The sequence below is a fragment of the Aureobasidium pullulans genome (assembly GCF_000721785.1).
Source record: "Aureobasidium pullulans EXF-150 unplaced genomic scaffold scaffold_1, whole genome shotgun sequence".
NCBI lineage: Eukaryota > Fungi > Ascomycota > Dothideomycetes > Dothideales > Saccotheciaceae > Aureobasidium > Aureobasidium pullulans.
Genome location: NW_021941021.1, coordinates 1,848,468 through 1,861,452, shown reverse-complemented (window position 1 = coordinate 1,861,452; position 12,985 = coordinate 1,848,468). Strand labels below are relative to the sequence as shown.

Sequence of the window (12,985 nt, the reverse complement as noted above, 5' to 3'; positions counted from 1 at the left end):
CCAGTGAGAGCGATGATGTCTTTACACTCTCACTGGACTTTTAAGCACAGATATCGAAAAGCATTATTGCATTAATTCAGCTAAACTTTCAAGCCATGTATATATCCGGGATCATTCATTTAGACCCTTATTCTCCTTGCAACCCCTCCACTCCCCTATTCTCACACCCTCCCATCACCTCCTCCACTTCCTCCACTCCTTCCCCAAAGCAACCCTACCAGCAGCATTACACGCGTTGTCAAACCACACGCTTCCCCTGACATAACCCACCACTTCATCCAATGCACTTCTCTGCCCATCTTCGTCTTCTTTTCCCACAGCTTCAGTGGCGTCGATGGTGCTCCATTGATCTTCTTCCTCTTGCTCAAAGACTGCGCGGAGGTCGATGGGGAAGGGAAGGTCCAGGGAGCCGAGGATTGTGCAGTTGGAAGGGATGGCTGATTGGCGGGAGGGGATGGTAGGGGGGAAGTGGGTGCGTGGGTGGTATGGGTGCCAGATTTCTGCTTCTGCTTCTGTGATGGAGGTGGTAGAGGGGGTAGAAGCAGCAGCAGCAGCAGCGGCAGATTTCTCCAACTTATGCATACGTTGTGCATACCTCATCTCCACACCAGGAGTCCTAAAACGAACATAATATTCCAACCACGTCATCTCCTCACCGTAGTCCAATCCCAACTCCACAGGTTCCGGCAGCTTTGGCTTTTCTTTTTCAGCGGCGGCGAGGGCGTTGGCGCGAACCACCATTTGATTGAGCTGTCTTCTTGTGTCCGCGAAAAACAGGGCGTACGACATTGATTCGGATTCGCCCGGGTGTTTGAGTTTGGCGTCGAGTTCGGTGGCGAGGTAGATGATGGATTCGAGGTTTGGGGGAGGGAGGCCGGGGATATCGGGGGTGTGGGAGGAGATGTAATGGTGGTATCGGTCGTTTAGTTTTTCCAAGATGTGGGAGGATTGTTGTGTGGCGGTGAGGGCGGGGAAAGAAGGGTGCTTGAACATGTTGACGAGATAGGTGAAGAAGGAGTGGTGTCTTTTTTGTCTAAGCGCCCAGAGGTCGGAGTCGAGACGGTTGGCGATTTGTTTTGCTGAGCGGGCTTCTGCTTCGTCGTTGGGAAGAGGTGGGATGGCTTTGAAGATGATCTGAGCCTTGGGGAGAAGGCGTTGGATGTCGTCTTCCAACTTGGCGAAGTCGGCAGTCTTGTTGTGCAGACAGCGGACGAGTAGAGTGGGGATGGGCTTGTTGTCTTCAGTACTGGCCGAGCAGTGCGCGTACATCAGACAAGGTGTAAACTGCACCCACGCATTCAATTGCTTTCTGAAGCGTTGCAGTCCAGCAGGTAGAGGCGACAGTCCTGCTTCTACTGCCACAGGCTCAGAGATCTCAAAACGCTCTCTCGAAGTCATGAGGGCGCGATCGTAGATCTCGACGACAAGCTTTTGCATGAACTCGTCCTTTCTGCAGTTTGCGAGTTTCTTCCAGATGACTTTTACAGCAGAGGTGAAATGATCAGGGTGTCCAGTCGCCGAGATGGAGATGACTGGGTAACGATACTGAGGCTTGATGTTGGGATTGTGGCGTGTGAAGCAATGGCATTCGAGAAATTTTAGGTTGAGAGCGTAAAGTTCTTTCTCGACGAGCTGGGAAGAAGCAATGACACTGTGGATATAGACGAGAGCGGGCTGGGCAGGGTGTACTTTGTAGTCATACGGGTGTTCGAGGAGAGGTGGGTAACTCTTGTGGTACTGGTCGCGATGCAGGATGTAAGTTTGGATTGGCATGGGACCATCCATCGATGCCATCGTCGACGAGGTCATGTTCGACTTCGAACGTGGATGTCGATGCGTTTGCGATGCGACTGCTTTGATGACAGAACAGAAAAACACAACGCTGCTGACGAATTGTCGGAAAACCAAGAGATAAAAGAAGATTGAGAGTTGTGCTGTCAAACCGAAAACCAGAAAGCTTAGGTAATGGAAGAAATAGTCATATGGCTTGGCCAGCGAGCGACTCATCATAATCAAACGACTCACACGGGCTCGGCGACATCATCGTCGAATTGGGCGACAACACTATCAATGAACTGAGCAAAGACACCATAGTCGAAATCGTCGACAAGATTATTCCCTAACTCGTCGACAATATTGTATTCGGACTCATCAACAAGATCATGGTCGAACACGACGGCGACGTTATGGTCGAAATTCTCATCAACATGATGGTCGAACCCAGCGAAGGTATCATGGTCGGACTCGTCAGTAGTGTCAAGATCGAATCCGACGACAACATTCTCGACGATATCATGATCGAAATCCTGGACGACAGCATTGATTTCGCTACCTGGTTCAAGTTTCCGAAGGCGATAGCGGATGCGTCATAAACAAGACTGAAATAGAATGACTACAACACGTGAGCGATCCATCCATTACTTGCGACCAACAGCCAGAACAGCAGTACCAGAAAGCACATATGCGCCATTCTCGTTCACCTCGCATTGTTCTTTGACCACCTGGATAAACTGCTTCTCCGCCTCCTGCACGCCGGCATCATCCAAATCATCAGTGATCCAAGAGACAGCAGGATTGCCACTATTCATGAAAAAGTGCGACCAAGCTTCGAGATTAGGAATCACAATTGGAGCTTGAGTGTATTCAGTGTGGATGTCTCTGAATTTTGCGTTGGCCAACTGTTGTTCGATGCCTTCAACACTAGCCCATTGAACAGGGAATTGAGGCATCGCAGGGACAGGCTTGCCGAGGGGAGGAAAAATACGCTCGGCAGCGATGGCGAGACATTCCATCCATGCCATTCTGGCCCAGGATGAGCAAGCCATTACACCGTTTTGACTCAACACGCGATAGGATTCAGCGACGGCTTTGGCAGGATTCTCGGTCATGAAGAAGACGAGATTTGCGATTATGTGCGAAACGGACTCGTCGAGAACAGGTCGCATGTCGGTGGCATCTAGGACTAGAGGCGTGACACGGGTCCAAAGATCTCTTTCGTGACCAACAGACAGCTCGGCGAGTTTGGTCTTACGTAGTTGAGATACGAGACGAACCATACCGATGCTGAAATCGCCGGCCAGAAGTTGAGTAGCGGTGTCAATGTTGGCAGAGTGGGTGTCAATAATTTGGGCAGTGGCTGCTCCGGGACCACAGCCAACATCGAGAATGGCCGATGCCGTGCTCAGAGGTGTAAGTGTGTCGAGCAGCTCGATCAAGCGCTGTATTGGTATGCTTGTAGGACTTTTCGAAGAATGTTGGGCATACGAAGCTGATGTCTTGTCCCAATCAGCAGAGCTGACTTTGAGCATGGGAGTCGTGGTCGTGGTAGAAGACATCTTGATGTGAAGTGGGAGACTGAACTTTAGTAGAACTAAACTGCGTAGTAAGAACATAAAAGAAGACCAAGAATCAGCAGGCGGACAACCGATGACTTATACCTGTCGGCTCGGAAACATTACATCAAGGTGATAAAAGCATGCGGCTGACCTGTAAGTGATGCGGCGACTTCTGAGGAGTTTCCGGAGACATATCTCGGAGACTTCTGGTGGTCGCAGGAAGGAGCCATGCAGACGGATGAACTTCAGTCCACGCCCGAGACGCCACATCCAATCGTCTGGCTGTGGCTGTAGAGAATCGTCTGATTCGGATAGATGTTTTGACGAAAGGATCTTGACATGAGTTCGTTGATCCTGTCGTCAGCATGGCTTCGCGAAGGAAGCTCAGTGATATGACTATTGATCAAAAGCCCAACTGCGGATACGTGGCAAACATAGTGATATCCCACCTAAGCTATTCTAGTCGTACAGCATTGGAACTCAGCATGTTCTGATACATCATGATGTTCGTCTTTCTCAAGGAGTTCGAGAGGGCTCCCACATCTCCAACATGAACCGAACCTTCGCCAAGCCCAAGACGCACAGACCCCAATCCTCCGCCATCATCAATCGCATCTCAAAGTCCAGCCAAAAGCCGCCAAAAGAATCGACAATAATCTACCACAGGCACCATGGCCAAGAAAGGTGCGCAATCCTCTTGTTTGAGCATAAGATGTTCAGCGACTGATCCACACCAATAGCAAAGTCACGCACCATCGCGGTGCGCATCATCTCCATGGCCTTGACCGGTTACTACAAGACTCTTATCCGACCTCGCCAACATAGACCTTTGAGCATGCTCAAGTACGACCCTGTTGGTATGTGATTGCCTCTCATCTGGATGCGACACGTCGAAGAAAAGAGATGGAGGAAGGAAGAGAAAGAGAAGGGTTCTACACTGGCGTGGCGCATTCGTGCGCGGATACAGAACATGTGGAAGTCTAAAGAGACAAGAGCTAACGGATTGCATACAGTCAAGAAGAAGGTTCTCTTCCTCGAGGCAAAGCGCGGTGGTTCGAAGTAGTCGAGCCAAACGAACTGAGAAACGACCGATTGCGACACCATCTGTTGCAGCCAATCTGTCTGGACCCGCCGTCATACCGTAGCCGCATCCTGTCGTCTCTCCAGTCGCTCTATTTTCGCCCTTCGAGGCTACCAGGTTCACTTTTTTCGGAGTCAGGGAAGGGCATGGGCACGGCGTTTTTGCGTTCCCACATCATCAGCAGAAAGATGCCATACCAGGCCATGTATAAACTGTATCATAAATCATACAATCTTCCCGTCGAAGCCATGTGCTTTCCCTCTCGACCCAGCCATTCTCAAGCAATCTCTCTCAGCAAAGCGACAGTCTTACAGCCACTCTCTTCCTGAACGACTGCGTCCGTGCAGTTTGTTCAATGATACCGTCATGAAATACTCTTCATGTGCTCCGAAGCAAAACCTCCCCCATCTCTCATCATCGCCGTCTCCGCACTATCCACGGCGAGTAGCGCGTGGACTTTCAATCTCGTCGTTGAAGCGACTCACCATATTCTGCTCCTTGTCTGTGCCCAATTGTCAGTCGTGTCAAATATAGCCAACCTCTCATCTGACTTACTTGTTCTGCCAGAACGACGTCTCGGAGGACCAGGTGTGCCTGCTCCCTGCATCGAGGGCGATGCCTTACTCTGTGAGCTACTCTTGGCTGTGGTCTGAGAGCGGCGAGGTGTGGAAGCAATGCTGCGCTGACTGGAAGACAGGGTAGATGTCGAGGCTTCGGTGCGAACTCTCTTGTTGCTCTTTGTGCTTTGAGCTGCAGGTCGCTTTGCTGGACTCAAGCTGCCGCGGCCAGAGCTGCTGGGCACTGCGTAGTCGTCGTCATCATCGTCTCCATCTGCGTAGCTCACGCGTTTTCCTTTGCCCTTGCCGCTGCCTCCAGGTTTGAAGTTGTGAGGTCCGCTGCTCAATGCCGACATCTTCTTTTGTTGAGAACTCATGGTGGCTCCTTTAGCTAGTCTGCCCATGGAAGGGAGCGCTCCGGCTTTGCTCTGTGATCTTGACTGGCTCTCAGGTCTTGGTGTGAGCTTCCTTCCCACGCCTTGAAGATTTCTGCCTGTCTTCATAGGCGTCTCGTAGCCAGGCTGTGATGAGTCAATCGATTCGTGCTGTGCACTGAGGTCAAGTGACTGTTGGTCTTGTGCACTGAGATCGAGCGACTGCTGCTGTTCCTGCAGGCCGAGGTCCAAGGAATTTTGTCCCTGCTGTGTGTTGAGCTTCAGGGCACTCATACCCAGAGATTGCTGTTGCGAGGCGTTGATGCTATTTCTGCTTTGCGATACCTGCATCTCAGTCTGTGCGGCTTTTGCGTACGTTTCATCAAGCTCCTCGGCTTCACTCAGAGACGATGAAGACTTCTGAGAATGAGACTCAAAGTTCGTCCTTATCTGCGGTCGACTTCTGACTCCTTCAGCATCCAGAATCTCCTGAGAGCCGAGACTGAGTGCGTTTCGAGATTCGGATTGAGAGGTGCCTGGCCTGGAGGTTGGTTTGGCAAACTGCAATTGCGAATTGTCCATGTCGAGCATCTCGTCGTCGCCATCTTGGTGAGGATCATTGAGACCAGCGGCGTGATGGCTGCTAGCTTTAGGTTTGCTGTAAGGCCCAAATATTGATGAGCCCGTCCCTCTTGGCTGTGTGCTCTCGGGAACATCACTCTGAATTGCCTCAGTGGAAGTGACTGGGCTGGTGGGCTTCGAGACAGAGCGAGAACCTCTGTTGACAGCTCTTCTGGCCTTTTTGGCAGGCGAGAGAGACGTCTGAGCGTCAACACCTTCTTGTGACTGAGACTCAGATTGAGAGTTCGCAACTTCGACAACACTTGGGGCAGTCTTTGCGTTGTTCTGCTTCAGTTTCTCGATGTCCAAGTCCTTTTGGCCGACAATCGCCTGCTGCTGGTTGAAACGTTCGTCAGTCTCCTTGACGCGATTGTTGGCACCCTCCAAGCTTTGACGGAGGTCTTCAATCTCCTTCTGTCGGTCCTCGGCTTCTTCTTTGTTGCGCTTCTCAAGATCAACGAGTTTGGTGTCGACAGCACGTTTGGCAGAGTCAGCTTCACTCAAGCGAGTCTCCATGACTTTGAGCTGATCTTTCGCCTCTTGTGACTTGCGTGTCGCATTCTCCTCGTGGGCCTTGTTATTTGCTTGACTGGAGCGGGTAGCCTCCTTGAGCTTTTGCTGCAGTGATTCGACAGTGCTTTGAGTGTCCGTGTTCGACTTTTTGAGACGGTTGATCTGAGAATCCTTCTCGTCTAGCTTTCTCTGCTGTTCCTGCGCAGAGTTTCGAATTGACTGAAGTGCCTCCTGAAGTTGTCGCTGCAGGTTCTCAACTTGACCGCGTGCTACGGTGCTCTCATTATCAAGGCGTTTGATCTCAGCATCCTTGTGCTTTACCTCATCAGACCAGGATGCAAGACTGCGGTCGCCGAATTCTTGCTTCAGGCGTTCGAGTTCTGACTGTAGATCTCGGACAGTGTTCTCTTTGGCGACGAGTGCTAGGTCGACCTCTTCCTTCTTCTTCTCTTGTCTAAGCTTTTGGTTGCCAAAGTTGACGGCAAGCTTGCGGGCTTGGGCGTGAGCTTCTGCGATGGCTTCGTCGATCTGCTGCTTGGCCTTTTGAAAGTCAGTAATCTGGTCAAGTCAGAGTTGAGACGGGGTGCCTACCTTTGCCTCGATTTTTGTTCTCTCCACGCTGAGGTCAGGGGCAATGGACCGGGCCTCCTCAAGGCGTTTGGTGGTCTCTTTGAATTGACCCTTGCTGCAAGTCAGTATGGATAGAAAACATTGATCGTGTGTCGACTCACCTGTAGCTCTGCCTTTTCACGTTGCAGAGTCTTCTTCTGCTCATTTATCGATGCGATGGCAGCCATGCTCTCGGCCTTTTCGCTCTTCAGCTTCTCGATATCTTGCTTCAGCTTGCCTTCCGCGGTCGTGAGCGCCGATAGCTTGACTTTGTTCTCCTCTGCGGAAGCCTTCTCTGACTGCAAGACGGTTTGAGAAGCTTGTAGCTCCTGGATCTTTTGCTTGAGCAGAGCTTCATCGTTGTTCTTCTGTTCCATGTCGGCCTCCAGCTTGCTGACTTTCTCAGTGCTCTCCTCAAGCTTCTGCTTTTCCTGGCTGATACTTTCACGTAAGACAGCATTCTTCTCTGCAAGATCTTCTCGGTCTTTGAACCCTGATTTGATCTCTTCGAGTAGCGCGACGATTTTGCTCTCGGTTTTGGTGTGAGTTTCTGCTTGGGCATTGATCGCTTCAGTTTTGGTCGCCTTTGTGTCTTCAATGTGCTTCTGGAAGCTAGACATCTGTTAGCATATGGCTTTGAGCGACCTCTATGAAAAACTTACCCCGAAGAGAGCTGATCAATGGACATTTTGATCTTCTCGGTGTCTGTGCCGGAAGAACGGACTGATTCAGACAAAGTCGCGTATTCTTTCTTCATCGACTCCGCATGCTCGCGCGAGAAAGTGGCACTCGCGGAAGCACCCTGTTCGATCAGAATCTTGAACTCGCTCAGCTGCTCGCTGAGTTTACTGGTGCGTCCATTGAAAGTTTCATCGCTGGACTTCTTCTCCTGCTGGAGATCCTGGAGGCGCTTGTCGAAAGCGGCTTGACGCTCCTTTTCCTGAGCCAGTATTCTGGATGTCTTATCAAGACGTCTTTGGAGATCAGACTTGTCCTTCTTCAGGGCATTGATGAAGGTCCTGCAGTCCTGGAGCATGCCCAAGGTTTTGACCCGCAGATGATTGATCTTCTCCAGACCTTGATCCGAGACCTTTGTGGCTGCGTCCAGATTGGTGTCAAGTTGAGTTTTGAGTTGTGCAAACTCCCTATCGTACCTAGCCTTGGCCTTCTGTATCGCCTTCATGTCGTGACCAAAGCCATTGAAAGCCAAGATAACTGTCTTGAGTTTTGCAGAGAAGCCAGCATACTTTTCGAGACTAGTTTTGAGCTCTGCACACTCGCTTTGGAGGCTCAAATTGTGCTGGCTGGCGTGTTCCAGCTCGGCCTGCTTGGCTGCAAGTTCTTTCACCCAACTTCGCTTCTCCTCCACACGCTCTTGTTCTTTGATGAAATCAGCAAGCTGATACAACTCCGCAGCAGTGTATGGTACAGATCCAAGTCTCAACTTGGATGTTGTCTTCCGTGCAGTGAGGCCGGACGGGGTTGGCTTCGTCTTCCTTTTCGTCACTCTTATCGAGCCAGAGCGGTCAGTGACTCCACGTAGAGACTGCTGATTAGGTGGAATTGTGTCAGGTGGAGTTGGAAGTTGCTGCGCCCCAATGACATCGTCGGGGGGTTCTTGAGTGGCACTGGTTTCAGTATCCGGCGGGGTTGTCTGAGGCTTCTCTGCAGGCTGAGACTCCTCGGCGGACTGCTGATCCTTGACAGGCTGGTGACCTACGCCAGCATGCTCATCATCCAGAGGGTGCTTGCCCTCAAGATGGTGTTCGACTTGGAAGTTTGCAGCGCGAATTCCAGGATGTTCGGCATGTACGACAGAACTGAGATCTTCATCTTCGGGCAGGCCGTTTGAAGTCAGATCCTGCATTACGACGTCGTTATGACTGGTCCACGAGGCTTCCGGCTGAACTTGGACCTCTTCCTCAATGTCCGAATGCTGCTGCTCAGTACAGGGAGAGGGAGACATCGCTGCTGTCAACACGCCAGTAGGGCTGGCTGGTGCCTCTCTGGTGATAACGAAGATGTCATTGGTGTCAGATTCGAGAACCGAAACAGGAACAGGATCTGCAATTATGGTCTCTTCGACAACGTTGTTACTCTCCAAGGTAGGCTGTAATGTCGAGGTGTGGTTGGCAGTGGCAACCGTTTTCTTGAGGACGGGACTTTTGGCTATCTGTATATCGGAACGCGACAGGTCGATAGTGGTACCGTGTGAAACGGGACTGTGGTACAAGTCAACATCATGCAAAAAATCGTCTCGAGAGAACGCTTACCTTCTGCGTCTGCATTGCTTTTGACTCTGCACAGAAGAGCGATCTGGACGATGACGACCCTTCGAGGGTGCGCGAGCTCTCGGTGCAGCTTTATGGATCTGCGAACTGGGCACAGTCTGAAACAGCTGTGATTGCACATCTTCCCTGGACTCGGCAGGGGCTTCGAGGTTCAGTGTCAGCCAGGAACCCAACCAAGTGACGATGGATCTCAAACCTTGAGGAATAGGAGTAACGGAACGCTCTTCGCGGACGCTGAGAGCCGAACTTTGATGTTCTTGGTTTGATTTCTCGAAAGAGGCAGAAGGTACAGGCTGACTTGATTGACTTGATTGACTTGGTTGACTTGATTGACTAGATTGGCTTGACTGAGTTGGTTGGTTCGGCTGCGCTTTCTGGAGAAGGCTTCTTGGTGCGTTCATCTTGAAAGGATTGAAACCTTCAGAGATCGGATCAGCAGCAGGCTTCGAGATTGTTCTGGTCGTAATATCAAGCTCGACGGCGGAGGGGGTTGCGGTCAGCTTGTTGATGAGGTCAACATCATCGTGATTAATGTCGTCAGTCATTTCGCTCGCTCTGCTGCTAGGCCTGCTTGTTGCATGGAGGCTATCAGATCTTGAATGAGGACGTAAGGCCACGTCTGTGCCGGACTTGGTGGGAACACTGGTAGTGCGCTTGTCTTCATGATAAGACGACTCAAAGGGATCATCCGAAGAATCGACTCTAGTCATCTGGCTGAGATGGCTTGATCTTTGACTCGGCTCAGGCATGACAGCGATCGGATGAGTTGTAGGCCTCAAACGATGGAATTGAAGAAAGTGGCGAAACGGGTGTGTGTGGAGTGGAGGGGAGAGTGGGAGAAGGAAGGGAGAAGCCTTGAGACTACGAGATAGAGCCAGTCGTGCCTTCCTGGGCAAGAGGCTTCGGGAGGAAGGAGCAGTCCACTCGCAGCGTGACCTACCGACTGCAGTCGACACAACTTCTGACTGGAACTCATGGCAAACCTTCGAGGCACAGGCAAGCCTTCTTGTCCCGGATGAACCAGACAGTACGTAAAGTACCTAGAGTACTGTTCAAGACATGTCCCCTTTTCACACCTGTTGAGGCAAGGCGACATCTGCCTCCATCTGACTTCTATCAGAGTACAAGGTGATTCCACGCACTCGAGTTCGATGCTTTATTTATATTTTGCTACGTGAAGGGACTTTAAGGTAGTGATGCTTGTGGAAGACGAGGCCGAAGTTGGAGAGGGCTTAGAGAAGGAAGAAAGACAAGTGTTGGCTTGGCAGGGCAGAGCCGCAACTCCGCGTCTCCTCCGTGATGGTCTGTCATGAACTATAAACATTGTACAACATGCGTATATTTCCGTGATTGGTGCCGATTGGTCCTAACGCGCTATACGAAGGCTTTCCTGATCTGGCTACGCTCGATATAAAAGAGGTCCATAATGGCCGACCCACTGTATGAACTCCTGGCACCGTACTTCGACCGACCATCAACAACGTCCACATCCGAAGCGATACCCCTACCCACCGATCCTACTACCAATGCCTATCTGGCACGACTACCAACCCTCTCGCTACAATCGCTGACCACGACCGAATCATCATACCTCAATGCAGCAACTCAGTCGTCTCTACGCTCCTTGCAGGCCCTGTCCAAACGTTCGCATCGCTCTGTCATTACCGCAACCGACCATCTCTCCAACCTTTCCGCCCTTCTTCCCTCGCTTTACACCCGCTCAAAAGAGCTAGGAGATGCATTACCACAACTAGAAACTGCCGCCACCAACTTTGCGACAAAATATGACAGAGCTGCCGAGAATGCCGTCCTCGACCGCCGAAAAAGAGCTATGCTGCTGAGCAGGAATGTGGACAGGGTCAGCGATGTTATGGAGCTGCCAACATTATTGTCCACCGCTATCAATTCTTCGTCTGCCGCTGTCACCCAAGGCACAGGTGGTGCTGCTGCTTCTGGCTATGCATCTGCTCTCGACTTGCATGCTCACGTCAAGCGTTTAAGAACACTATACCCAGACTCCGACCTGGTAGGCGATATTTCTCGGCAGGCCGATGACGAGATCCAGAATCTCATTACCGTCCTGATAAACGGTCTTCAAAATCCCTCGCTCAAACTCGCCGGAGCAATGAGAATGATTGGCTGGCTCCGCAGAGTCGCTCCCGAGCTCGCCGACGACACTTATGGTAGTCTCCACGGGCAGACAAAGGGCAGGTCTTTGGGTGCTGCTACAGGTGAGGGTTCATTGAGTGCGCTCTTCTTGGTGTGTAGGCTAGGTACACTACGACGGACACTTGACGCACTAGATCCTCTGAAAGACCTGGCAGATCAAGAGGCACTTCGTCGCTTCGAGAGCAGAGATCGGCAGGAGACCTGGATTGGTGGAGCTCAAACCGAGCGCTACTTGAAGAGATATGTCGAGGTATTCCGTGAACAGAGTTTCGGCATCATTTCCATGTACAAAAGCATCTTCCCCTCAGCATTACCGATACCTGGACTAGCTGGAGCTGATATAACTTCGCCTACTGGAACGCCAATTCAGACTCCAACTATCTCAGAGAGCACTTCAACGCCTTTCTTCGAAGCTGAGGACGACAAGACCCCTTCGGCACTTGCAACTTTCGCACCACATCTAGTAGACATGCTTTCTGAAAGACTACGCACCTACATGCCAAACATCTCCGAAAGATCTTCGAGAGACAGCCTGCTAACTCAGGTGTTGTATTGCGCAGGCTCTCTGGGCAGATTGGGTGCAGACTTTGGTATGATGCTTGCCTTGTTGGAAGATGAATTGAACGAGGAAGGTGAAGCTGGCAAGCCAGAAGAGACAGACGAGGACGATCACGAATGGGTTCAAGTTATGAAAAAGCACAGGGTACAGGCTAGTCGATTAGAACTACTGGCAAGTGGTGTTGGCTCTGGGCGGAAGACAAGTACCAGTCTTGATTATTCCCGCAGACCTTCCGCCGTTCCCGGCTAGAGAATGACAGATGACAGCGTGCAGACGTATGTTTGCCAGCCCCCTCAGTCTTGCATCTTGTTTGGTCGAGATTTGCCGTGTTTGCCGATCTGTTTGAGAATGTAGACAGCCGCATCACCGCGTGATTAGTGTGTTTCCCCCAAGAGTGCTCGTTCCCACGACAAACAGGTACTGAGGACGAGATCAAGAACAATTATTACAGAGACAAGATGGATCTTTCTTGGCTACTCGGCGTGCATGACTCCTTCAACTTGGCAGTGGAGGTTTTGATGGAGTTTCAAAAAGTGGCTGGTGCAAGCGGGAGTGGCTTGCATGGGGGAGCCGTTGGCGCAAGCCAAATCCATGATCCGCGTCATGTTTCCAGAAAATCACCGAAGAGTTCCTTTTTCTTCAACACCATCCGAGCAGCGTGAGGACATGGACTATCAAAGATAGCAATTTGCGTCGTCGAGTCCGCATTGATTACTGACAACAAACTGATCTCGGCGCACATGCAAGACTGCGATGCTCTGTAACACGAGTTTCATCGTCTGAAGATGATAATCATCTTATACAAGTCTAAGCTGGGGAAGGTGGGTCGAAGAAGTAGGGATGCGCATGTCCATCGTTTGTCTGCCGCGCGGCCAT

The 12,985-nt window shown here is 51.2% G+C and overlaps 5 protein-coding genes across 5 annotated transcripts; 2 read left to right on the top strand and 3 right to left on the bottom strand.

The window, feature by feature from the left end:
* Positions 1-91: 91 nt before the first annotated feature.
* On the bottom strand, positions 92-1,899 carry M438DRAFT_341535 (uncharacterized protein). The gene has a single exon (XM_029904523.1). The coding sequence runs from the start codon at positions 1,807-1,809 to the stop codon at positions 175-177; it is 1,635 nt and encodes a 544-aa protein (XP_029766014.1). The 5' UTR covers positions 1,810-1,899; the 3' UTR covers positions 92-174.
* Positions 1,900-2,417: 518 nt separating this feature from the next.
* On the bottom strand, positions 2,418-3,308 carry M438DRAFT_263453 (S-adenosyl-L-methionine-dependent methyltransferase; the record flags this gene model as incomplete). The annotated part of the gene is made up of 1 exon (XM_029899891.1): positions 2,418-3,308. The coding sequence occupies one exon, from the start codon at positions 3,306-3,308 to the stop codon at positions 2,418-2,420; it is 891 nt and encodes a 296-aa protein (XP_029766013.1).
* Positions 3,309-3,961: 653 nt separating this feature from the next.
* Positions 3,962-4,480, top strand: M438DRAFT_14811 (uncharacterized protein). The gene is made up of 3 exons (XM_029898956.1): positions 3,962-4,019; positions 4,076-4,192; positions 4,349-4,480. Exons 1-3 carry the CDS (start codon positions 4,007-4,009, stop codon positions 4,396-4,398), a joined length of 180 nt encoding a protein of 59 aa, XP_029766012.1. The 5' UTR covers positions 3,962-4,006; the 3' UTR covers positions 4,399-4,480.
* Positions 4,481-7,692: 3,212 nt separating this feature from the next.
* Positions 7,693-9,208, bottom strand: M438DRAFT_14791 (uncharacterized protein). The gene has a single exon (XM_029898953.1). The coding sequence runs from the start codon at positions 9,054-9,056 to the stop codon at positions 7,749-7,751; it is 1,308 nt and encodes a 435-aa protein (XP_029766011.1). The 5' UTR covers positions 9,057-9,208; the 3' UTR covers positions 7,693-7,748.
* Positions 9,209-10,711: 1,503 nt separating this feature from the next.
* On the top strand, positions 10,712-12,594 carry M438DRAFT_341533 (Dor1-domain-containing protein). The gene has a single exon (XM_029904522.1). It carries the CDS (start codon positions 10,808-10,810, stop codon positions 12,356-12,358), a length of 1,551 nt encoding a protein of 516 aa, XP_029766010.1. The 5' UTR covers positions 10,712-10,807; the 3' UTR covers positions 12,359-12,594.
* The last annotated feature ends 391 nt before the right edge of the window (positions 12,595-12,985 follow it).

Excerpts from the sequence above, each read along its gene's own strand:
- M438DRAFT_341535 (XM_029904523.1), bottom strand. The coding sequence starts at position 1,809 with ATGACCTCGTCGACGATGGCATCGATGGATGGTCCCATGCCAATCCAA.
- M438DRAFT_14811 (XM_029898956.1), top strand. Across the intron at positions 4,193-4,348 it reads GCTCAAGTACGACCCTGTTG|TCAAGAAGAAGGTTCTCTTC; the intron begins GTATGTGATTGC and ends GATTGCATACAG.
- M438DRAFT_14791 (XM_029898953.1), bottom strand. The coding sequence starts at position 9,056 with ATGTCTCCCTCTCCCTGTACTGAGCAGCAGCATTCGGACATTGAGGAA.
- M438DRAFT_341533 (XM_029904522.1), top strand. The coding sequence starts at position 10,808 with ATGGCCGACCCACTGTATGAACTCCTGGCACCGTACTTCGACCGACCA.